Source organism: Pygocentrus nattereri, chromosome 3 (genome assembly GCF_015220715.1).
Source record: "Pygocentrus nattereri isolate fPygNat1 chromosome 3, fPygNat1.pri, whole genome shotgun sequence".
Lineage (NCBI taxonomy): Eukaryota > Metazoa > Chordata > Actinopteri > Characiformes > Serrasalmidae > Pygocentrus > Pygocentrus nattereri.
In genome coordinates, this window is record NC_051213.1 from 12944948 (window position 1) to 12970552 (window position 25605).

The following is a 25605-nucleotide window of genomic DNA, read 5'->3' on the forward strand; positions in this document are numbered from 1 at the left end:
TGACTGGTCAGTTTCTTTCTATATTCCAGCCTGTACAAGTCATCTGTTTTTTCATTGAATGCTTCTTGACATACTGCACACAGTCCACCTCTCTCCTGTATATATGTATACGTTCACCTGTTTTATTTGTTCACTATTCAGATTTGCCTTTTTTCTTATGTATTTGTTGGCTTTTTCAATCTCTTCTTGGCCAGTCTGTTGGTCTTAACAACACTGTCCAGGTTTCTTCTGGATAGATATGTCCATTGATTGTCAAATAAAGCATGAAAAACTAGACGCTCTTTATTTGAAGAGACATCTTCCGGTCGGCTTCTTTTGGCCAGTCGGCTATTCTTTTAGTAAACTAATCACTATACATGCCATGCTGCCCTAATCAGCACATAGACAAATACGGGCCATATTTCTCCAGCACTTGTACCTCCACATATTCTCATATGTGAACATACAGATGCTCTTTAGTTAAAAACAAACAAAAAAGTCTTTCTGTAAATTCTCCTTGACTGGTCAGTTTCTTTTTATATTCTAGCCTGTACAAGTCATCTGGACTTTAAAACGACTAGATCTAGAGGTTTTCAGGGTCTGGAATTTGTTTTTCTTCTTTCATATGTCTCCATTTAGCTAGACTGTTTTTTGCATTTTCGGATTAACTGTGTTTAGTGTGACTCTAGTAGTGTACAGAGAGTGATATGTGGCTGATCAACAGCTACCATCAATAAACTCTTCACTATGTTTACCATACCACCCTAACCAGAACATGGACAAGTGCAAGCGCATGCTTCTCCAGATGTGCATTTTTATATCCACTGCCGGGGCATGGCACTTGACTGCTAGGGTCTTTCTGAAATGACTCTGAAAGCTCTTGCTCAGCTATGTTAATCCTATCAGTAAGGCATCTGCAGGGACACTTGATTCAGAAGACTGGCCTAATAAACTCCTCACTTCTGCATGATGACTTTACAATATTGCAATCTATCTCTCTCTCTCTCTCTCTCTCTCTCTCTCAAAAATCTCTCTCTCTCTCTCTCTCAAAAATCTCTCTCTATGTCAAAGCTGATGATGGCATAGACAGTGGTACCTAATGTGCTGTCCCATCATTCTGATTTATGTCCTCTATTTCTGCCTTATTTGCACCATTTGCTATGTGGTAAAGAGGAACAAGCCATTTTTTGGTTCCAAACTGTGGCTAGTGCTGGGATAATGATCAGAAGCTGTCCTGCGAGGCACTGAACTGTTTCTTTCTGTTCCTGTCTGCCTCTTGTCATCTGGCCCTTCATGTCATTCCACCTCTCAGTTAACCTAAAAAAATCATCACTTTTAGGAAAAAAAAAAAAACATCTGAGTGATTGTTGTGGATTAACTCAGTAACCACAGGCTTTTTTTGTGTGTGTGTGTGTGTGATGATGTCTGTAGCCACAAGCGACTCTGCTCGGCAGCCTTTCTAGGCTGAGCCTCTTGGTGTGTGAAACTAACCTGCTTTACATCCATTTGCTCCAAAAAGGCAACAAAAGGAGATTTGATTCACAGCTCCTGTGCTGCTGGGCGTTTGATTTCACCTTCAGACAAAATATGTGGTTGTGACACTATATCTGAGCTTTTGCCACCATGAGAGTTAGTTGGCTGTAATGGAGTCTCTAATTACTGTGGAAAGAAATTAGTGTGTGTTCCAGACTTCAGTGGAATGATTGTCTTTGCAGGGCTCGAGTCCAAAATAAGCTTCCCTAACCTGCCAGTCTTAATAGTTCTAATAACAGCTCAGAGTGGCAAGTGTACATCATATTAGCAGGAGACTTTCAGAAAGGCATTACTGAACTCTGTAATGTTTTTTTATTTTCTTTCTTTTCTCCATTTAGCTAGAGTATTTTTTGCATTTTCAGATTAACTGTGTGTAGAGCGAGTGTAGTTCTGTTCAGGAACAAACAGCTTCACTCTAAGCCATTTTAAGCATTGTTTTTTTTTAATCAGTTAAAGTTTAAAAGAGTTTGATGAGAAATCACATTTACAGAATCCCCCCTCACCTCAAATGTCTTCAGTCACCCAAGCACTATCTTGTGTCTGAAGTTTCACACTGGAACTACAAGGCTTCACATAATAAAAGCCTGCACCACCAACAACTGAAAGCCTGCAACTCACCGATTAATGCTGGCCAAACTACATGCCTAAATTATTACCCACTTGCCTCAAACCATGTCAGGTTGTTCAGGAATCTTAAATAGAATTGTTTAGGTCATTCTAACACTAGGTTTGTTTCCATCCAGCTGTCGAAATGTAGCAAATGACTAAAATATCACCAAAAAAAATATGATTAAGAATTTTTCCATCTGCTCATTACTTTTCTTTACAACAGAGTACAACTCTCTACGTCACAGCCATAGCAACATTTATTATAGTAAAATGGAACATATTTTCAGAGCAGTTTCTCATTGCTGTTATGTTTAATTTTATAGCAGCCTTTTTAGAAGAACGTGTGGTTCAGAAAATGCCATTTAATCAGAACAGGCATTTTATGTTTGTAAATGGTCCACTATCACTTAAGTTTTTTCCTTGATATGGTAAAGGTGTGTTTTTTAGCTACTTCATTAGTCAACTAAGATCTTCAGCCTTCTTTCATGTTTTGTAGCTACAGCTGGACAAAAATTGAAGATTAAGGGCAGTCAGATGGCTTTATTCCGTTCATGTTTACATTTATTTATTTAGCAAACGTGTGCCCGCTCATGTTGTCTCACTTTTTTAATGGCAAAAAAGCAAGCAAGCTTTTCGGTGAATTTTGTCATTTTCATTTGATATATGTAGTTTCCATCAAGCCTTTTCTGTTCATTGTGTCAGAATTCTTAAAATATTAAGACAACTAGCTACTATATGACATTATCTACTATCAAAAAAAGGAAGGACAAGAGACTGGACAAAATTCAGGCTTACGAAAGTTTGGGCTCCCTGTTCAAAGTACATTTTTTTGTATTTTGTTTTGTACATTATTTAGGTGAAAATACTAAAAACAAATACTATTTTTAATTCTTAATTGAATAAATTAGAATTAATAATAATAATAATAATAATAATAATAAATAAAATATGGCTTGTGCTAAAGTTTACATTTTACATGTTAATATTATTACTTTTAAAATTTGCAGAAAAGTGTCATTGAAGTGTTTTCTCTGTAGATGATGCATTAACTTCTTTTCACTTAGACAATCAACAAAACTGGTCATTTGATAAGGGGAGTTTTTTGTGCAACTGTACTTTTGTCCATTGTTATAACAGCAGATCATACAGTTTCAGAAAATTAAATTTGGAATATATTTGCAAAGTGCAAGTGTATTTCAAATTTAAGAGGCATACTGTGTCAATTTAGTTTTCAAACTATCACTTTAAGTTGCAAGTTGGATGTGAAATTGTAACAGAGATGGTAGTAAGTTCACTGTAAGTCAGTTGGCTGAATGTAGACAACACCTAATTCTTTATTTGTGTCTGAATATGTGTTGCAGGGTAAGGGGCCAGCCTCGTATCGCAGTCTGCCTCGTGATACAGCAGCATGGGCCAGCCAATTTCAGAGAGAGAGTGCACGCTCCTCCCTCAGCGCCAATCACCCCATGGTGGACCGCTGGCTGGTGCGCCAGGAACAGGTAAAGCATTCTCACTCTCAGCTTGTCTCCACTCTCCAAGCACACTTCCATCTGTATGTAGCCAGCACTTCAGTCTGGAGTACTGTTTTATACTTTCTGTAGCATCTCCAGTGACAATGAGTATTCTATGTTTGTTCCGTTGAGCTCTGGTTACAGTCCAGTTAAAGATAACACTCTGAAGTCAAGGAGAGGAGTAGAGATTAGATGACAGACACAAAATGACTGGGAACAAAGAAAATAAGAAGAGAGGAAACTTCAAAAGTGCAGGCCATAATTTCTCTGACCTTGGAGGCGAGCACCACACTTTGCTGGTTTTTGACTTGTTCAGTTCTTCTAATATTCGTCTTTCTCGCTCTCGACATGCACACATGCTCTCTTGGCCCGTCAGTCCTTCAGCGAAGCTGTCTGAAGGTGTGTGTGTGTGTGGGCGCTGTTCGAAAGGCACCCAAGAAGGAGTGGAATGAAAAAGGAGAGGTGCGAAAAAGGAGATTGAGTCGTCGGAGGTACAGGAGCGCACTGGAGGGAATTCACTTATTAATTTTCACAATCGATTTTCTCAAGCTGCCAGGATCCATTTCACCCTCTCAGCCCTCCATACCTCCTCCCCAACACTCCTGCCTCCTCACTTCCCTGAAACACCTCCTTCTTTTATTCCCCAAACTCGATGTTTATTGTTGTTGATTTCAGAGTACATAAACAAACAACAATTCCTACCATAGTAGAAAGACACACAAAATAAAGGTTCAAAGATGGTTCTTGGCTTGGATATATGGTTCTTGGAAAACTGCAATTGTTATAGAACCTTTATATTGTGTTCTTTAAAATAGACTCTTTATATTCATATAACATTTACAGAAATGGCTCTTTAAAGAACCATATTGAAAGATTTATTAAGGAGCACAGTAGGTTCTTCTTTCTATAGCAATTCCGAAGAACTCTTACTGCCACTTCTATTTGTTAAGACTGTTATGCTGAATGTGATGCACAAAAACAACAGGAAAGTTCCAAATATTTGGATGTTTTTGTTTTTCCACATTAAAACTATGCACTCCGTAGGTGACCATTTATTTATTTATTTGTGGGGGGGGGTGTTGTGGGAGATTTGGCAGTGTATTATGCGCCAACAAAAATAAACATTGGGTGAATATATAGCAACTATATCCTTGTGAAACTGATTTGCTTCTTAAAAAAGGGGCAGACTGTGACATGTGTAGGATGCTTTCCACTTTGTAAAAGTGAGAGCAGAATGGAGAGTTTCTCCACCCCATTTCAGGACCTTAAACTTTACAAATTCTTTCAATCACAACTGGGATCTCAGCTGAAGTTCAGCTGGTTTTGGAGATGCAGCTGCACACCAGATGAAGCACTGAACAGACAGGCTCTTTAAATGCATGCAAGATCCAATTCTTTGCTTCCAGCAGAATGGACAAATGGTGACATTGGACCACTGTCCATTTTGGAAAGGTGAAAGCAACATAAAGAGCTTCATCACTTCATTCGGGAGCTGAAAGTGAGATCCTTCAAAGATTCTGATCCCTCTGACATTTGTGAAAAAGTTTTTATTTGTTGGAACATAACTGATCAGTAATCTTAGGTGTGGTCATGGCAATGGCAGAGGTGAGATTAGTCAGTTAGTCAGTGAGATTTTGTCGCTGGTGAACATTATTTTTAATGTTACCAAAATGATCAGAATGAATCAGATTTTGGTGATACTCTTTATGGCCAGTTTCTAAAACAGAAAAAAATGTTAAGGTGCACACTTGGAGATGGATCTTGTAGGGGTCTTTATTATAGAAAATGAACACAAAAAAATCTGAGGTTCATTAGTAAAAAAAATGTTTCTTTTTAGAGCCATGAACACTCAAAGATCTAATTGGATCATGAAAGGGTTCTTCAGATTCATGAAGAATATACAGCAGATTGTTCTATATAGAACCTTTTTGAGAAGGGTTTTGTATAGCACCAAAAAGTGTTGTTCTGTTGTTACAAGCTCTGCATCAAAACCGTAGTAGAACCTTTTCTGGTGCTATATAGAACCGTTTGAAGAACCATCTTTTTTTAAAGAGTGTATCTGTGGACATCATCAGGGTATACAACAGCAGGAAAGAAAGAAAGAAAGAAAAGTAAATACATTATCATCTGGTCAAATCCTGAACCTCTCCTGTGTCACACACCTGTATTTGCATGGCAGAGGGGTATGTGGGTGTGTTGTGCAGTGAGGGACACTGTCCCAACAGGACTTCCGGCCTCGTGCATCATCATTAGGGGTGTTTTGTTGCGTGGAAATGGCTCTGGGTGGCTGGATATGAAGCTGATGCTGGTGGCTGGAGCTGAAGGAACAGTCAGTCAAAGCCTGTGCTCTCCCTGACAGAGTAATCCATTTCAGCCATACTCTGTTACTGTTGAGCCTGAACCCCCTTCTCTCTACCTCTCTCCCTCTCTCCTTTTTTTCCTCCTTTCACTCTTGCTTCCCCACTGATTTTTAAATTCAAACTACGTCTGTTTTACTCTAACCGTGTTCTTGCTGCTTTTCCTCATGTTCATGAATGATAATGTGTTTAACTCCATCTACCATTTAAAGCGCTATTATCTTTTTACAATTTGATCTTACAGTCTGTGGCTCTCCTTTCCCACTTCAGTGATAAGCGTCTATTCGATGTGCCACCACTGATTTCTCACAGGCCTTTAATTGCCACTTAATTCCATCGGCATAATGCTGTGTCCTGTTTTATTGGTTTTGAATAAGCTGCCTCATTAAGCCGATGGCAGTGTCTTCTCATTGCCTTTAGTAACCATTTCATACACTGTGAAACGGTGTGAACGTTTTAAGTGGATGGTAGAATAATCAGGTTGCTCTTAGCTGCGGCTTGCAAGGAACTTTATTCTATTTGTCTCAGTGAAGGTTTCTTCTTGTGTGGTAGCTAGTGTTGGTTTTGATTAATGCCCTTTTGCTCTGTATTTTCTTCTTTCTCTGTCTGTCTGTCTGTCTGTCTGTCTGTCTGTCTCTCTCTCTCTCTCTCTCTCTCTCTCTCTCTCTCTCTCTCTCTCTCTCTGTCATACTACTACCCTTTTTTCCCCCCTGTGAATATTTTGCTAGGGGAAAAGAGATGCATGTCTTTTTGGGGTAATTAAAACATCACAGTCACAAGCCTATAAGCTAAGCCTGATATTATACACACATACACACACATAATGCAAGACAGACAAGGCCTTTGAAGTGGAATGAAAGCAATTAGCTCTTTTCTTTGTTTATCAAAAGGCGTTTATCTAGTGTGTTTCATTATTTGGTTGCGTGAGTTGTTATTCTGCCAGTGAGATTTAGAATTTTAAAAATATGATCCAAAATCTGTAGAGCAGTTTTTATATAGTTTCAGACTTACAATTATATTCTTGTATATACTCTTATATATTCTTTGTAATGAAATATGGAGTTGGTCAGTGTTCAGTTAGTCAGTACTGACTTTCCCCAATATGCTCAGAAAAGCATATTATGACACAATATGTGTGTTAATGTTAAGAATAAATTGACCCATTTATGATTCACCCACAAACATGTGAGCAACTGATGCAAGGTTGGTCAGGCTTTACAATTTGACACCAAAAATAAATAAATAAATAAATAAAAACAACATAGTTTTTTGTCAATAAATATAAATTATTTATGTAAGACCCATACTTTCTTTATAGTTATTATAGTTGCTTTGTAACATTGAATGTGCTGTTATGATACCAAGCTACAGTATGTTATTGTATTGAATCAGAAATAGACAGATTGGAAACAGCAATGAAGTTTGCTACTATTTGCTAGCATACTACTGTATATAATGACCTTGCACATAGATATCAAATGGATATCAAATCAAAGTAATTTTGACACAAGCTCATTTGTTTGTTTTTATCAGGTTGAAAGAGATTTCTGCCGATATTTTATGAAGCTTGTCCAGCTTCTTTGTTATGAAAGAATAAACATCTTTGAATTGATCATGGATAGATCACTTATTGCTGACCATCGAAATGTGCATGAATATATTGAGTAAAGTGCTACTGCGTTAGAGGACTGAATTCAGTGAATGGATGTATTTGGTTATTACACAGACACTTTGACTGAACTTGTCATAAATGATGTGTGGCAAATAGATTTGTTAAACAATGAAGCAGTGATGTGTGAATGGGCATGCAATAGCAGCTTTGTTAGCTTTGTGTGTGTGCGAGCCTGTGTGTGTGCGTGTGTGCCTCAGGCCTCTCTGTGTAATGAGTGTGTAATGGACACAGGTTGAGTGTGAGGGCAGTAAGCAGTGAAGCATCTGGGTCATTTGCACCTACGGGGTGTTGAAACCTTTGAGTGTGTGAGAGAGAGAGAGAGAGAGAGAGAGAGAGAGAGAGAGAGAGAGAGAGAGAGATGGTGAAGGGAGTTTGTTTAAGGGAGCCTGTGTGCATGTATTTTCCCCATAAGTCTGATGAGAGTGAGTGTAATCACATTTATGTATGACTGTCTGTGTGAGGTGTATTGAGTGGGTATTGAAGGTTTCTGTTGAATAAAATCAGAATTGCCTGCCGCAATCCTTTTCATTCTTTGTTTTCAATTCTGAAAGGCTCTTAAGAACTACATCATAAGACACAAAGACATTTTTCCCCATATGATACTGCATAATAGATCTTCAAGAACAATCCTGTAAAGATCCCAGATGTGCCTACAAACTAAGGTGATCAAACGTCCTCTTTTTTCTTTTTTGGTGGACTGTGTGTGTGTGTATATATATATATATATATATATATATATATATATATATATATATATATATATATATATATATAGGATGCTGTAAATTGTCATAATTTTTTCTTTTGCTTTGTTTTGTTTTGTTAGATAACTTTTTTGGGGTATCCACACTAGATGCTTTGCAGACTACCTTATCTACCTTGCTAGTAAATTAATAAATGTATCATTAATTTTAGCTTGACTTTTCCCTTCCTCTTGTCCACAGAGGAATCCATGAAAGAAACTGACAGGAATGGGGAGTGAATTGGAAAGTGTCATGATTATTGTGTAGATATGGAGCCATTTATTCATTCATGCATTTTTTCCCAGTGAAAGGATATGTGATCATGTGGTGTGCTCTGTGTGGTATGTTTGCATTCAATTATGTATGTTTGTGGGCTTGCAATCAGTATTTAAGGCCTGTGTTCCAGCCTTGAGTGAATTGCTTCAATAGACTGTTCACCTTGAGTTGAAAAAGCATGGTAAAAATCTTTTTTCCCCTTCTCTTTAGAATCATAATCTATACCACCGTAGGACTCATTCTTTAAACAGGCTTTAATACACATTGACCTGTTTTTCTGTGCCTGAACTATTCATTATGTAAAGTGTACTTCAACCTGTAACAACACAGCAACCTTAGTAGTGAAATCACTGAAGTGACAAAGCTGTCCATCATTGTGACAGCCAAATGAGAAGTGTATGTCCTTGTGATTTGATTACATGATTGGCCATAGAGGAAAATGCTCAGTCATTCTTTTCTTAGCTAGTCCTTTTATCTTGGAGCACAAAGACTGAAAGCAACTCTTTAGGTCGAGGTAAAAAAATTAAAACGAGAATGCTCCTGGGTTTTGTTCTTGAATCGAGCGTCTCGTCAAGCACTTAATTGCCCTGATGAAAACAGAACACTAGTCTGCCAGGAGTCTCTAAACATGTCCTCTAAGCATGAAAGATGAGACAAAGTTTCTTTCTTCATTTTAATCCTTCAGAGACGTCAGCTGGAGAGAAAGAGAGAGATGTCATGGGTAATGTTGGTGGCTGATATCACTGTGTCATTTAAACCATCTCAGCATTTCTTCTTCTTCTTTATTGATGAGAGTCAGACCACTAAAATGAAGGACCGGCAGAGCAGCTGAAAATTAATGCTAGCTAATGTATCATGTATGCTGATTCATAGATATTGGTATAACACAATAGTATTGATTTTTAATTTTAGCAAAACATAAACTTAGTTGTGCTTGGTAATGAAGCATCAGGTTTTGGTTAATGAAAGACAAAATTATTCCATTTTTTTCTCACATTTTTTTCTCTCTTAAAGTAAATCAAGCCATATGACTCATACCAGTTGCATAGTTCTGTCAATAAAGCTGAACTACCTACTTGATGCTTATGGGTGAAAGGCCAGTAAATTCTGTACAGTTTCTCCTGTAGCTTCCATTCCTGAAATATCGTTTGCTACACATTCTTCATGGTAGAAGTATAATTCATCAGCTGCTGCTTTTCTGTGCCATGTTGTGCACTAAATAAACAATGCATTTTGATATCGAACTATAGTGGGCTTAATAAGATATTAATGAAACAATAAAGCATTAACACTTAAGACTGTCTTTATATTATGTTTAAACACAAAATTTGGCAATAGTGTGTATGATATCAATTTTATTGTTTACACCTAGAACCTACCACATTCTCCAAATCTGGATCTTCATTTTCAAATCACTGGAAACTTATTATCTAATATTCAGTTGCATCACGGTTCTATATATAGTCATTTTCTTTTCTAAATAACCATCATTTATAAGTGTGTGTGTGTTCAGACTATATGGTAAAATAATTTTGAGAAACTTGAGATGTTGTTTATAATTAAATAATTTTAGGGAGAAAAACAGTTGCTACAGGGGAAACCAGAAGCAATGAAATATATGCCAACTGCCTAAAACTGGATGCCAAAGGCAGTGTGGCACACTGAAAATCTGGCTGCTTCAGATTGTTTGGAAGGAGGTGGTCAAAAATATAAACTACATCATTTTTAAATTTCCCTTCTAGAAGTGTGGTAACAGTTATACCACATACAATTCCCTTTGTTGTGATTTACAAAAAAAGCTGAACAGTACAAAACAAAATAGTCCAAGCAACACAAGCTATATCAGGTTTATTAGGCATTCTTTAAACACAGAGTGCTGGTACTTAAGAAGCTGGACTCATTAACTCATTAAATTTATTGCACATCAACAAATCTTCTTCTTTTTCTTTCTGCTGCTCCCTTTAGGGGTCGCCACAGCGGATCATCTGCCTCCATCTTGCCCTATTCACTGCCTCCTCTACTTTTACACCAACCATCTCCATGTCCACCTTCACTACATCCATAAACCTTCTCTGAGGTCTACCTCTTCTCCTTCTACCCGGCAGCTCCATCTCCAACATTCTTTGACCAATATATCCACTATTCCTCCTCAACACATGTCCAAACCATCTCAACCTGGCCTCTCTGGCTTTATCTCCAAATTGCTCCACCTTCACTGTCCCTCTGATCTGCTCATTTCTAATCTTGTCCATCCTTGTCACTCCCAACGAAAATCTCAGCATCTTCATCTCCGCTATCTCCAGCTCAGCCTCCTGTCTTTTAGACAGAGCCACAGTCTCCAAACCATACATCATAGCAGGACGCACTACTGTCTTGTAAACCTTCCCTTTCACTCTTGCTGCTATCCTTCTGTCACACATCAGCCCTGACACCCGTCTCCACCCACTCCATCCTGCCTGCACCCTCTTCTTCACCTCTTTTCTACACTGTCCATTGCTCTGGATGGTTGACCCAAGATATTTGAAGTCATCCACCTTTACGACCTCTACTCCTTGCATCTTCACCTTTCCACCTGCCTCCCTCTCATTTACACACATGTATTCCGTCTTATCTCTACTGACCTTCATTCCTCTCCTCTCCAGTGCAAACCTACATATCAAATATTTTGGTGTATTTACTTTTGAATTGTATCGGTTTCTGCTGGTACAACTGGAAATGTGTGTTTTATAGAGATTAAAATGTGTTTTATGTTGAAGAGCATGTGCTGGTGTGTGATAAGTGGCTGTTAATGTGTGTTAGTGTGTTCTACTGTGGACTGGAACATCTGGATTTTACAACAAGCTTCTCACCTTTAACTTACTCCTTTGTCTTTTTATGTTTGTGAGAAGTTATTTGGGCAAGTGTGTGCGTATGTGTGTGTGTGTGTGTGTGGACAGCAGGTGGGATTTATTTATTTACTTATTTTTGGTCTGGCCCACACAGGCAGAGGGCCGTTGGCATGCTGCAGGCTCAAACTGCCCAGTCAAGTGGAATGAGCTCCATAAGCCCAAAACATGAGAGAACACAACTAATCTCTCTTTTGCTCAGTCTCTCTCTCTCTCTCTCTCTCTCGCTCTCTCTCTCTCTCTCTCTCTCTCTCTCGCTCTCTCTCGCGCTCTCTCTCTCTCTCTCTCTCTCTCTCTCTCTCTCTCTCGCTCTCTCTCGCTCTCTCTCTCTCTCTCTCTCTCGCTCTCTCTCGCTCTCTCCTGCTCTGGCTCTCGCTCGCTCGCTCTCTCTCTCTGAAGTTTGATAAATTGGAACAGAGAAGAAGCACCAGTAGTGCTTATTAAACAATACTAATAAACAATGAATATTTGTCATTTGAAGTACTGCAGTGCACTTTAATATACAACACTAATTATACTGTCTTTGTAAAGAAGCATGCAGTTTTTTGGCATTTTTTTAAAGTACTGATAATGTCCAGGATATGTTTTATGTATGGGGAGGCGGGAAAAAAAAAGTTGCACCTGGTGTGTTTAGTGCAGATCATGTCCAAATATTTCATATTTGAAGAAGTTTGTTTGCATATCATTCAAGTTGTCCATTTGCATATCCTCATGCTGGCAAGCTCGTACATCAGTGACCACATTAATGAATGGAACTTTTTTTTATCCTCTTTTAGAAATGTCAGACCCGTCAATGGAAAATGCAGTTTTATTTCATTTTCAGTTTCGAAATAAAACAATGTAGTGTTTTGCCACTCTACACCGATAATTCTGAATAAATAAATAGTAAGTTGCTGGAAAAAACTGCTTTGTTTTTTTAAATAACTGTGCTACTTCGCTACTTGAGGCCAGCCTCTCCCAGCACTGCTAACTGTTAAGGTAGACATGATTCAACAAGATGAGGTTCCACGTGGTCATTTTACATTTACGGTGATACGTTTTAGTCTTTCGATTTGAGATAATACTGCCCTCCAAAAATCCAGGCGTTTGAAAGAGAATTAGTATATAGTGTACAAATACAGTGCATTGTGCCTGTATTGAATCAGAATCAGAATAATGTATTGATCCCAGAGGGAAATTGCAGATACTTTCAGATTGCAGATACAGATAATTGCAGACACATAGATACTCTTCTTTCAAAGAGACTTTTCTCTGATCCTCCAGTCCATCTCCCTCTTAAAGGAGCAAGGACGTTTCTGGACATCTTTCCCTATTTTATACTTCTTGAACTGTTATGTATGCATTCTGTCTCTCTTGTATGTCTCTCTACCCTGTATGCACAGGCACATGTAGAGGCACACACATGCAGACTCATGTTGTCCAGCAGACCTGGCCAGTAGATGTTGCTGTGTGTTTATTGTTGAAACCCAGATAGGACAGAAAAGAACAGAGAAAGCTCTCTCTCCTTTTATTCTATTGAAATGCTTTCACTAGCATAAACACACACACAACCACACACAAACACACAACCTGATTATTCACAGTGCAAATGGCAGCCCACTAGAGAGAAGCTCCACCAGAGCAGTACAGACAAAGCAGCTCATGCTCCAGCCCCGCTTTGCCTGCTTTAATTAACTAGCTGCCTTGTTTTGGCTGCTACCAGACACCAGGCCTGCACATCAGACACTCTCCTGTTCCTCCCATTTATCCTCGTAAATGACTCGAATAAATTATACTTGCACTTTGTTCTCATGCAGGTACACACATACACACACACACACACACACACACACACACACACACACACTGCATGAAGATTTCCACCACAAAACCGATACATAGAGCACATGTGCATATCTGACTGTCAAGAAACAACTACCTGCTCCGTTCACTGCCTTGTGCTCTCTTTTTCTCTCTCTCTCTCTCTTTGCCTCCCTCACTATGTTTATCTCTCTGTTTTCTTTTGGTTTGTAAATGATACGGTGCCAGAGCATATAGTGTCTTCTAGCATTGTGTAAAATAAATGTTTAAATCTCACAAATCATTAGTCATGCTCTGCTTTAAACAGACTAAAGTCGATTATTATTTTGAAAATGAAAATTGAAAACATCAAAAAATCAGCCAGCTTTCCTCCTTTTGAGCTAGGTCCTATCAAGCAAAACTGACTAGCTCCTTAACTTTTCCCCAGTGATTTATTTTCATTTTGATTGGAGTATTGCAGATGTGCTTCTAATCAGACAAAGATGTGTTTAAGCGCAGTGTTTGTTTGCGTTCTTTTGTCAGTTTAAGTGGTGTGTGTGTGTGTGTGTGTGTGTGTGTGCGTGCGTGCGTGCACGCATTTCTCACCCTGCACCTGTGTGTTGAGAGGTGTTCTTTGCTCAGGAGTGTTCGGCTCTGTCCGGCTGAGAGGAGTCAGTGAGCTGGAGCTGTTCTGCTCCACTGAAGCTGCCACACCTCTAACTCACAGAGGCCCTGCTCACTGACCCTGCAGCCGCTTACACAATCCCCTCTGCACTGACACAGCAGCAGACTCATCCTCTTATATTACTGTGGCCTTCAGTGCGTGCGTGCGTGTGTGTGTGTGTGCGTGTGTGTGCACATTCACAAACATGTAAGAAAGCCAGAAAAAAGCATGACCAACCTGCAAGGCCAACAAAGTACTCTTTCATATACTCTTTTCACTCTTTCAGTACTTGATCAAAATGTTAATGACTTTTGTCTGTCTCTATTTGAGTCTTACCAGTCCCATTGAGTTTTACCAGTTATATCACCTCCGTCTTCATTCAGCCCCAGCTAATGAGAAAGTAAACTCTCAGCCATCTCAGCAAACCTTCCAGATACTGTTAAATTACTTTCAGCTATTTTCATGTCTAGCAGTCTTTATGATTTGTAACATCTTGTCAACTGGACTGAATTGCTGCCATTTCCAGAGAAAGTCAAATAACAAAACAGCCTATGGTCAGCTGAAGTGTCCTGCCACTGTTTTGTTCTCAGTAGGGAACTGGACTGGGTTGCACCAGTTTTGCGTAAGTTTATACTTCGTTTGGACGTATTTACTAAGTCCTTAGTTAACACTAGATAGTTTTAAAACTGTCCTTTTACTAAATTTGGTTGCACCACAAATCTGTAAGTTATGTTTTAACTAGTAACATCAGTGAATCCACTGCCAGGAAAACACAATGACAGAACTTATGGATAACTGGATAACTGGGATAAAACTAATTATCTACAGCTGTTGTCTGTTTATTCTTTAATATGTCCCTGAGAAAACCAAATATGCAGCTTTTTAAACATGGTTTCTGGCTGGTCGACGCAACAGCAGTCTTAGTTTTGCTGTTTGAGCAGCTGTGAGTCTCTCTGAGCTGGAGCTGTTTGTGTTTAGCTTCTTGCTCAGAGTTAAAACCAGGGTGATGTTTGGGGCTGTAATTAAAATCACAACATGCAGCATTTAGAATGATTTTTGGTCTTTTTTGTGTTTGTTGTTTCTGATGGTTTCCCCAACACTTACACCTGCTGAGGGGAGGGGGTTGTTAATATTTAGTAACTACTAAGTGTAACATTAAAACTTGTTTCTGTGGTACAACTCATTCTAATTTAGTAATGGATAAACATAAACTTAGTAAATACTTACTTTACAAATAGCCTATGTTTGAGCTTTTGCACAGCTGTGCAGTTTAGTTAAATACTAAATAATGCCTGTGATTTATATTCAAGTGTTTAAGAGCCAGTATAAAGTATTACTGTAATTTCTATAATTATGTAAACATAATTTAGATAATTGTATATCATGTCTTTGTTTTGTTTAATATTAGGCATGCAGTTTAGATAATTAAAAAATAGAACAAATGGTCGAAGTCAGTAGTGACATCACAAAAAAAAAAACTGCAGCAGTGACTTACACAGCACTGGGCTGTAATCTTCTCTAATGTATGACCATATCTACCATCAGTGGCAGTCAACTTTTGTAAACGAGTACAAAATAAATACTAAATAAAAATATAAATAAACACTCCCTGCACACATCAGTGTCCTTCATCCTAAAATGATAAACATTTTAATTGTAGTACTTTTTTATATACATTTAAGTTTGTAATGTATTTGCATTTTTTAAAATATATCTTTTCTGTTCTGAGCAACAGAAAATAAAAGACATTCCGATAATGGAAGTCAGTCTAAACCAAATTTTAAGTAACTCATTTCAAATTTCACACCCATCACTGAGATGATTGAATTATCATCCAATATGTGAACAACATATGTACTCTTGAAATGTTCAATTGTACCTTATGATATTGTAAGTGTTAAACAAGATGTGCATTTCCTGAAGGAACTGCAAGAGTGCTTGAAAAGAGCTGCAAGTGTGTGTGTGTCTGTGTGTGTTTCTGTGTAGGTGAACAACATCTCCTTAAGTATGTGTCTGTGTGGTGTGTGTGTGAGAGGGAGAGATGTATGAGTTTGGGCGGGGGTTATTATGCAGCTCTTAGTGGAGAAGCCTTGTTTGAGTCCGATTTTCACCCTCTGAACAAACAGTCATAGCTCGGGAAATGTTTACATTGTCGCTTAACTAGATAGATGGTTTGAGATTAAACCCCTTGAGGATTATTTTGGTGTAATGTTGTGTGTATTGAGAGCAAAATGTCTGAGTTATGACAAGTTACAGAGAAAAGTAAACACAGAAAATCTTGAAATAAGCAGATTCTGATTTTGAGAAATTTATATGGGAGTGAATGGGGCAGTTTTCTGTGCCTAGTGCCAAACAAATGCTCATAACTCTAAAGCTAGCTGATAAAATGATGAGATAGCTGTGTCTCTGAGACTGAGTGGCCTGCTGTGACGTCATCAATGTCTGTTAGAATTTGAAGTTCTGAACATTCCGAAATGTATTCTTATGGGAGGTTTTTAATTTTTAAACTTAATTTTATTAAAAACTACCAATCTGATCGACTCCAAAAATACATAGCACAAGTCACAGGTGCGAGACCTGTGGAAGAAGAATAAGAAGTATGATAGATAACAATAGACTGCTTTTTCAAGCACTCCAATTACGCTGGTATGGCAGCAGACCATAGTAGGTGGAGCATTTCAGGCATTTTAAATAAGGTAGGAAGAAAAGACAGCTAGTTGTGTATATTTGCTTAGTTCAGTTAAAGCACAATTGGAAAATATGGGTTAAAATTATAAACATCCCAATCACAAGCATTTCATTTTATTTGTCTGTCAGGTATCACATCATATACAGACATCTAGATACAAGTCACATTTTAATGGCAAGTAAAAGCAAGGCCTTGGCCTCTGTCCACTGACTTAACATAATCATAAAATCAGCTTTTGCTCTTGACAGTTGGCTGTGGCTCTTTATTTACTTCCCCTGGTGTCTTGTCCTGATCAAAATGAGCAATTGCTCGAAAAAGAAGGAGCAATTGTCCAAACTGTTTTAACGGTTCCAGCAGCAAGTCTTGCCTAGGTGGTTTGCTCTCAGAGGGAGGGAGTGAGTTCTTTCCAATTGTTTTGGACACCATTTGCACTTTAATGATTGGCTGACTGTCTTTCTGCTAAGTTTCTACTAGTTCAGCATTCAGCATTAAACAGAAACATTGGATTATCTGTTTGAATGATATATGGCTATATTAGCAGTGATCCAGTATATTAGCTTAGTTTTTGCTCAGTGAAAGTTTTCTTATGTTTTTTTCTAGCCTTTTGGCTTATGAACAGATTTTTAGAACATATTTTGTTTTCTGGTATCAGTCCCAAGCTGGTAATTACCAGCAAAATAAACCCAGGCCTCTCACACACTCGGTCACTCTCCCACAGATGCGCACACACAACTTTGTGGTAATTAAATGTTTGCCCCCTTAACCGGTGCTGTGCTAATCTGGGTAACATGTTGTTGGGGTGTTTTTCCTCTCCCTCGCTCTTTGTTTCGCTCCTTCTTCTCTCTACGCTCGATTACCTCTCTGGCAGCTCCTCGTCTCCCTGTGCTCCAGTCTTCAGAGCGATGGCAGAACGCAGCCTTTATCTGAGCCTAATCACCCACTCGCCTGTGCCAGACTCATCTGATTTTACACTGACTCACATCGACAAGGAGACTTTTGCCTGCATTTGCTTCACACGGTTAAGTGGGGCAAATCAAATTTTTAGTTTAAATGTGACATGGATCTGATCTTTGCAGAACTGTGTGAACAGAAAAGAAAATGATCTTTTGAAGCCAGTTTTAAATATCGGTCTTTTCAAATGTAAATTCAAGATGTGATATGTTCAAATCAAGTATAAAGTCTGATCATTTCAAATCATCTTTCATATGAGGTCCGAGATCAAATGCGACTCCGATAGCTTGAGAGCACGTCTCCCTTCACCTGCTCTAAGCCTCGCACTCTTCCACAGCATGTCAGCCATGCCCATATTTCACCCCTTTATTTACACTCTCTTGTTTTTTGTCTCCTCTCTCCCTCACACACTTTCTTCCTGTCTCGCTCTCTCTTTTTATTTTTCCAGGCGGGTGATTATGAGCGTGTTAGGTTCTGATTGGAATTAGCGAGTGCACTCCGGGCTCGGCTCTGTCGAGTGAGAAATCACTCCCTCAGTGAGAATAATTGAACCTAGGCCTGGGTGCCAGCTCATTACCCACAAATCATAGCGAGCCGGGGCACCTTAGCAGGAGACAATAATGACTTTGGGGAATTTGGACTCCCACTGTGGTGAGAACTCGCAGTGCGCCGGAGTCAAAACAGAGGCGCTAACGCTACAACAGTGCCTCAGAGTGGAGTCAGGTTGTGGTTATTTACGCAGGATCAGACTGCTGTAAAAAGGAACAAACGAGCGTGTGTGTTTGAGAGGGGAATATTGGCCTTGTCAGACTTTTTCATTTGCTTTTCGCAAATGGACTGGACACAGTCCAGACTCTTTTTGTTGACAGAGTGCTGGAATTAGCCAGGCTTGAAAAACATTAACATCCATCAAAGGCCTGAGGTTTTAACAGACAAGTTCTTTTGAAAAAGCACTTTAGGTGTTAAGCTCTATCTTTCTCTCACTTGCACATGAGAGCCTGCCTCTCTCTCGCTCGCTCGCTCTCTCTCTCTCTCTCTCTCTCTCTCTCTCTCTCTCTCTCTCTCTCTCTCTCTCTCTCTCTCTCTCTCTCTCGCTCTCTTGCTCTCTCTCACGCTCTCGCTCTCTGCCCCTCTCTGCCTCTCACGCGCTCTCTCTCTCTCTCTCTCTCTCTCTCTCTCTCTCTCTCTCTCTCTCTCTCTCTCGCACGCTCTGCCTGTCTATCTCTTTCTCTGACTGAGGCAGTGTGGTGGTGAGAGGGCAGTGGTGTAGCCTGCAAATACAGTGGCTCAGAAAAGTATTTGGATACTGTGACCATTTCAGTAATAAACTTGAATGAAGTTCTTTGTTATTTAATAAAATGTTGAAGAATATTATATTTTTTTCAGAAAAAAAACACTTAAAGAAAATAATCAGACCGATGGTAAATAATAGAATGTTGGTGTAGTGCAGTGGGTAACATCTCTGCCTTCTATGCTGTAGACTGGGGTTCAATCCCCATCTGGGTGAACACACTACAATATACACCAATAAGAATCCTTGGGCAAGATTCCTAACACTACCTTCGCCTACCTGTGTAAGATAGTCAAATTGTAAGTCACTTTGGATAAGAACGCCTGCCAAATAATGTAAACAAATCAGTAAGAGATGTTGGAAAGCTTGTGTTCATTAATGAGATCGTGATCTCAGGAGACATTTTTACAATATAAAACAATAGGGATCTAAAACATACCTCTCTGGCAGCTTTGAAAGAATGTTTTGCCAAAAAGATAATTGCAGTCTTTGACTGGTCTGTTTAAAATAAATGTTGCTAAGTTTGACATTTCTTTCTAACACTTAGCCATACTCTGCTTTTAAGCATGACACAGATGTCCAAATGTTTTAGGGGGCAGGTGCGTTTTGCAGCACTTAAAAGAAAACTTTGTATCTTCAGAAAAGTAAGTCAGTAGAGGAAGGAAAAATTCTTAACATTATAAGTTAATATTGGACAGTTGTATTCCAGCACCACTTTAAATGACAGCTAGCATTTTAAAATAGTGTGTAACATTAAATAAAAAAAAAGTACTTAAAGTTTTGATATGACAGTGACAATATAGTATACAAGCTAACAAGTTCATATTCTTTCACCCCTATTTATGCACCATTTATTTTCCTGACAGCCTTGCAATGAATTGTAAAACAGTGTTCACTTTTCCAAACTTTCTGAATAATTAATTGCAATTTATTTGATTCTCCTCATTTGTTTGTTTCTTAATTTTGCGGGACTCCATTCTCTCTCACATGTCTCAAATGAGTCCACTCCTGAGTGAGAGGCTATACTGGTGCTGATGGACCATTCTCTCTCTCTCTCACTCTACCTTTATTGAGCCCATTACAGTGCAGTGCTTTCAAGCTGCCATAGGAATGTAATATGCAAAGGGTCAACTGTAAACATCTCCAGGCTGGTGAATGGAGGCAAGGAGGAGAGCGCCGTCCCATCTAAAACTGAGAAAGCCCCATTTAAAACCAAGAGAGGCTCATTACGTTTGCATGAGTGGTGAAGAAAAACAAAGCTGTTTGGGAATGCCTAGTCTTACTCTGATGGGAAGAGGTAGAATGCATAAAAGAGAAGGGAAGAGAAAAGAAGTGGTTTCCTGGGAACTGGACTCTAAAAGAAAGCCCTGACTGCAGGTGGTGGGCTGACATGCCCTCTGTGGGTTCTGCAGACCTGTCTCACTGCAGGTGGAGGACACTGAATGCATGAGTGATTGCCTACTACATTCATCAGTGAAGTCTTTTCTCTGTGCTGTATGGGCACATTGTCAGCAACATAATATATACTGTCTGTTAAAATTGTGAGAAAACATAGCTTTTCAGATGTATTTTAATATATGAGCATGTTTTAACTGCAAAAAATGGTATGCTGTCAAGTAAAATTCTTATATTCCATAAATCTAATATTACACCTGTTTAGATTGTTGAGCTTAATTTAAGATCCTTTGCAATATATCTAGACATTTTTTACTTGTTTGCGATTTTGTTAAGCAGAATTATCTCACTGTATTGGCAGATATTTTTAAGAAATGTGCTGCCAGCATTGTGAGATACTTTTACTCAATAAAATTACTTAAAACAAATGAGATGTGTTTGGAAATAAACTAGATAATCGTATAATAAGTGCACAGTGTTTTCATGGAAAAGCTATATAGATTAGATTTAAGATAATTTCACTTGTCAATATGCCATTTTTTTGCAGTGTTCCTTGTCAATTTGCAGTAACTTGGCTTATCAAAGACTAACCAGCTTTACTTTGAGGTTACTAATATTTCACATCTAAATATTTGTGACAATAACACCTAAAAACTTCCTTTGCTTCTGTAAGTGCCACCAGTCTTTGCTTTTTTATGAATAGTTAGTTATTTTTTTTTTCTTTCTTTCTTTCTTTCTTTCTTTCTTTCTTTCTTTCTTTCTTTCTTTCTTTCTTTCTTTCTTTCCTCAAAGATGCTTAGATTTTTACAGGATGTCTCAGAGATTTTAGTTGGTTGAATAGCTCTCTGATTCTTCCTAGATTGAACCAACTTATCCCTGTCCATGACCCAGTCAACTTCATGGAATGCTTGCAAAATTTCTTTCAGCTTTGAGGATTGTAGCAAGCTTTGTTTCTTTGCTTCATAATCAAGGTGGCCTGTGAAGTTAATTGACATGAGAGAAGATAAGTAAATAAATTAAAATAAATTAATAAATATGATCTATTTTCAGGCGGCACGGTGGCGTGGTGGGTAGCGCTGTCGCCTCACAGCAAAGAGGGCCTGGGTTCGATTCCCCGACTGGGTGACCGGGGTCCTCTCTGTGTGGAGTTTGCATGTTCTCCCCGTGTCTGCGTGGGTTTCCTCCGGGTTCTCCGGTTTCCTCCCACAGTCCAAAGACATGCAGTCAGGTTGATTGGACATTCTAAATTACCCCTGGGTGTGAGTGTGTGACTGTCTGTCTGTGTCTGTCTGTCTGCCCTGCGATGGACTGGCGACCTGTCCAGGGTGTATCCTGCCTTCCGCCCGAAGACTGCTGGGATAGGCTCCAGCACCCCCCTGCGACCCTGTCGGAGAAGCGGATTAGAAAATGGATGGATGGATGGATGGATCTATTTTCAACAAAAATATACCTATTTATGCCACCTTCTGCCCAGTGGCTGTCTCCTGTGACATAGAAGGATAAGTGGTTTAGAAAGTGTATGTGCGTGCGTGCGTGCGTGTACACGTGTGTGTGTATTTTTAACAATGTGACAATCCTCACACAAAAAAATACATTAATAACACACCATTAATTGAGCCCTGCTGGTGATATCCCATACAAATGCATGGGAACGGGACCCTATTGTGTGTCCATGGGGCATAGGAAGGAGAAAGTCGGAGTCGCGATTTATTAAGGTGTGTGAATGAGACCATGCCTTATTAAGCTGTGGTCAAGGCTTGATTATCTTATTCCCATGCCTTACTAAGCCATGGCCATACATTAGGATCTCATTCCCACACCTTACTAAGTCATGCCCACTTATATTTTATTTTTATGGAATGTCACTAGTCGGGCTCCATAATTTTGACTTTATGCTTGCTGCATTGTCTCATTAGGGTTCAATGGGATAGAAACATGGATAAATCAGGTTCGTTAAAGTTAAATGATTGGGTTGTTTCATTACTGCCTTTCTCTAAAAAATATTTACTGCGTTGTTTTCAGATGTATTTTAGATTTCTCATCAATGGAAAGTGGGTCTCAATCAAATGCTGTCTGAAAGGAAAGGTCTAAAACAGTGGTCACGAACTCCTGTCCTGGAAATTTACCTTCCTGTGGAGTCTGGTTCCACTCACAGTCTGTCATGTCTGCTCCAGCTAATTACATTCTTTAGAAGTTCATTGGCTTTATCAGATGCAGTAGTGTTTGGAAAGGGTATAGCAGTATGTTAGGTCAGAGCTAGACTCTGCAGGAAGGTAGATCTCTATCCAGAACTAGATTTGGTGACCTCGATCTGAAGTTCTGATTGATAGAAGGTTTTGCATCAGTGGCCATTCTCCTTTTTCTGACATTCAGAAAGCTTCAGCTTTACTGATCTGTAAGGTATGTGTGCATTACAAAACTTTAACTTCACTCTAGTCTTCTTTGTTTGAAAGTGTGTGTGGTCAAGCATTGCCCTCTTCTGTCTGTGTGGGACAGACAGCGTAGAGGCTGCTGTGTCATGGATGGCTGCCCTTCCGAACCTGACAGCACTGTATGATTGTGCTAAAAATAAAGCAGCAAGCTCAGAACAGTAGAGGTCTGGACCAGGCTGGAAAAGGGTGTTAGCCAAGTTTATTTCCAAAGGCTATCATGCTGGACTGCTCCGCTCTATACCTTCCTGGTTTTGTTCTAGTCTTCGTTCACATTTTTCATCCGCTGTTGTAAATCCATTCGAGGATGAACGTCCTTCTCAAGTGTGAACAGCAATGCTATTTTGCATTGTATTATGAAATCAAAGCTGTGCCAGCTGGCCTTTTCCAGTCATGCTCCAAATGAAAAAGAGTCACTGAAGTATGCAGCCACTGAACTCTGTGTTTATAAGACTTGTCTCATGGGCTTTTGACACTCATGGCAGGCCTGATTTCCCATGAATTCTACACATATCCTGTGCTAAGCCACATAGGCTGCAGGTGTTTGGATAGGGAGCTTGGTCATACCAGGTGAGTTTTATCATTGGAAGTTCATGGAAGGGGCAACATCTGTGCTTCTTACTTGCAACGACTGAAAGGAGTAAAATCAATTTTTAGACATTAAATTTTGGTGAGATTTTCAAATATATCTACAACCTGCTCCCATGAGTTTTTCCATGTGTTTGGGTTTATCTGTGTAGAACATTTTCCCATATTTAAAGCAAAAATAATGGCCTCATCCAGCATTCGAAATCAGTCCCTCTTAGAGAAACTGTGGCCATGTAATACACTTTTGTACATGAAATCTTTTGGTCATTCCCATGGTGAGTTTAATATGTAACAAAAGCTATGTTGTAAAAAGTGAGAGTGAGCTAACAAGTGAGCCATTCCAAACACAGCTTTTCATATGGATTTTGAAATTAGTAGTGGGGCAACATTCTGTGCGATTCCATATCTTTGTTAATCTTGACTCGAAAATCAAATTCAACTTGACCAGATGTTTTGTGGCCTTCACTTACAACAGTCTTAAAACTTAAAACAAAGCATTGTAAACAACATTCTCTGTCCTTTATTAGACACAGTGATGTAATCAGTGAAGGACAGTACATTTTGTTTTACGCTATGACAGTAGATGTACAACTGCAAAACAGATGTCCCATATCTTTTAATGGAGCCCTGACAGAAAATTCTGCCAGTGGCAAAGGCCGATACAAAAGCATACTGGAGTGGTCAGTGGAGCTTTCTGTCAAGAATTCAGTTTTCCCAAAACCATTTGATGTACTTCATGTACATGAAATATTCATGTGTTTACAAAACACTTTGATTGAACACACTGAACAGTGGATAGCACCATCGCCCAGCACAAGGTTAGAAATGTCACTGTTTTACCAGTAACAATATCACCATGTCAGGGTTTACCTGATTTCATGCTTCCATCAGTCCTGTACCATTGCTTTTTATAGCAATTTTGCTATGAGGTACTGAACTATTTAATTAATTAATTGATTTATTTATTTATTAATTTATTGCAAATGCACAGGCCAGGAATGTCACTGTTATTACAAAAATGTTATCAACATTGCAATATTTACGTGTGCATGTCACAATCAATCGTATACCGTCCCTGATTACACCAATTCTGCCATGAGGTATTGGTCTCCTCAACAACGGGAACATTTAAGTGCAGCATATAGCCTGAGACAGTATATCAAGTGCTAATCTCTGAAATGGGACTGCTGCTTGGTAATGATCTGTTGCAGTAGCTTTAGCCAGGGATTATGTCCTGCTAAATTATTCATAGAGTGATATGAAGTGTCTCCAGTCAGAAACACCTCATTTATTGGTGAGAAGAAGCAGAGACAGCCCTTCAGCAAGCTAATTATCACACATAGTGACCCAAATACAGATAACTAGACCTATGGCAGATACTCTCTTGACTCTGCTCAGGCCATTGTTTTTTTTTTTTACTATTAGAGCAAAGGTCATGAGGGTGGGGGGCATTTGAAATCTGATAAGAGTGAAATTGATTGAATATTGCTGTGGTTAGAGAAGCAGAACAGATCTGATAATATGCATGTTTTCAGACTGATGTAAATGACAGCTGAAATAAATTTAAGCTTAAAGCCACAAGTTTACCTCTTTTAAATACTTACTGCCTACTGTTTTTGCCCCTGTGCTTATGTGGTTTTGTTTCTCTGTGTGTGATCGTCTGCATTTGCAGTAACCTTCATAGCTGAAAGCTAGATTAATCACTCTGTTCGCTAGTACAGACACTGTCCTCCCTCTTAATCACCTCCAAATGATGATTAATCATGGAAAGGCAGCCATAAGATCACGTAATGCTCAGCTGAAGCTATATGCTAACATATTCTAACCACTGATTGTGTTCATCTCTTACAGTGTGTGCAGAGAGAAAAGGGGAGAGGAAGAGGAATTGTTCAACTTATTTCATTGAGTATTTGTATTTGTCTTCTGGTTGAACAAGTGATTACTAGAGCTTTAACGCTACAGACCTGAGAGTGGTGCAAGAGTGAGGAACTGACTCAGCAAATTTCTCACTCTCTCTCTCACACACATGCTCTCTCTCGCTTGCTTTCTCCTTCTGTCTGCTTTTGTCTTTGTAGAAATCCACCCACACAAACCACTATTGGTAGGTTTGAACACATGCATTTTTTTAATATAATTTGCATCAGCTGCCCTTTATGTTGTGTGAACAGTTTATAAGGCCTTGACCAATAAAAATGCTCCAAAATTATTTCCAAAGTAATGTTTATGCAAACGTCAGATCAAATTCAGAAGAGAT

At 39.0% G+C, this 25605-nt stretch overlaps 1 protein-coding gene across 3 annotated transcripts in view; it reads left to right on the plus strand.

Moving 5' to 3' along the window:
- The window catches only part of pard3aa (par-3 family cell polarity regulator alpha, a), a 521056-nt gene that overhangs the window by 204297 nt on the left and 291154 nt on the right, over positions 1-25605 (plus strand). For all 3 annotated transcript variants that reach the window (XM_037537061.1, XM_017704401.2, XM_017704387.2), the window contains exon 5: positions 3483-3620. In XM_037537061.1, coding sequence (XP_037392958.1) covers positions 3483-3620 — 138 coding nt within the window. The remainder of the gene's footprint in view (positions 1-3482; positions 3621-25605) is intronic.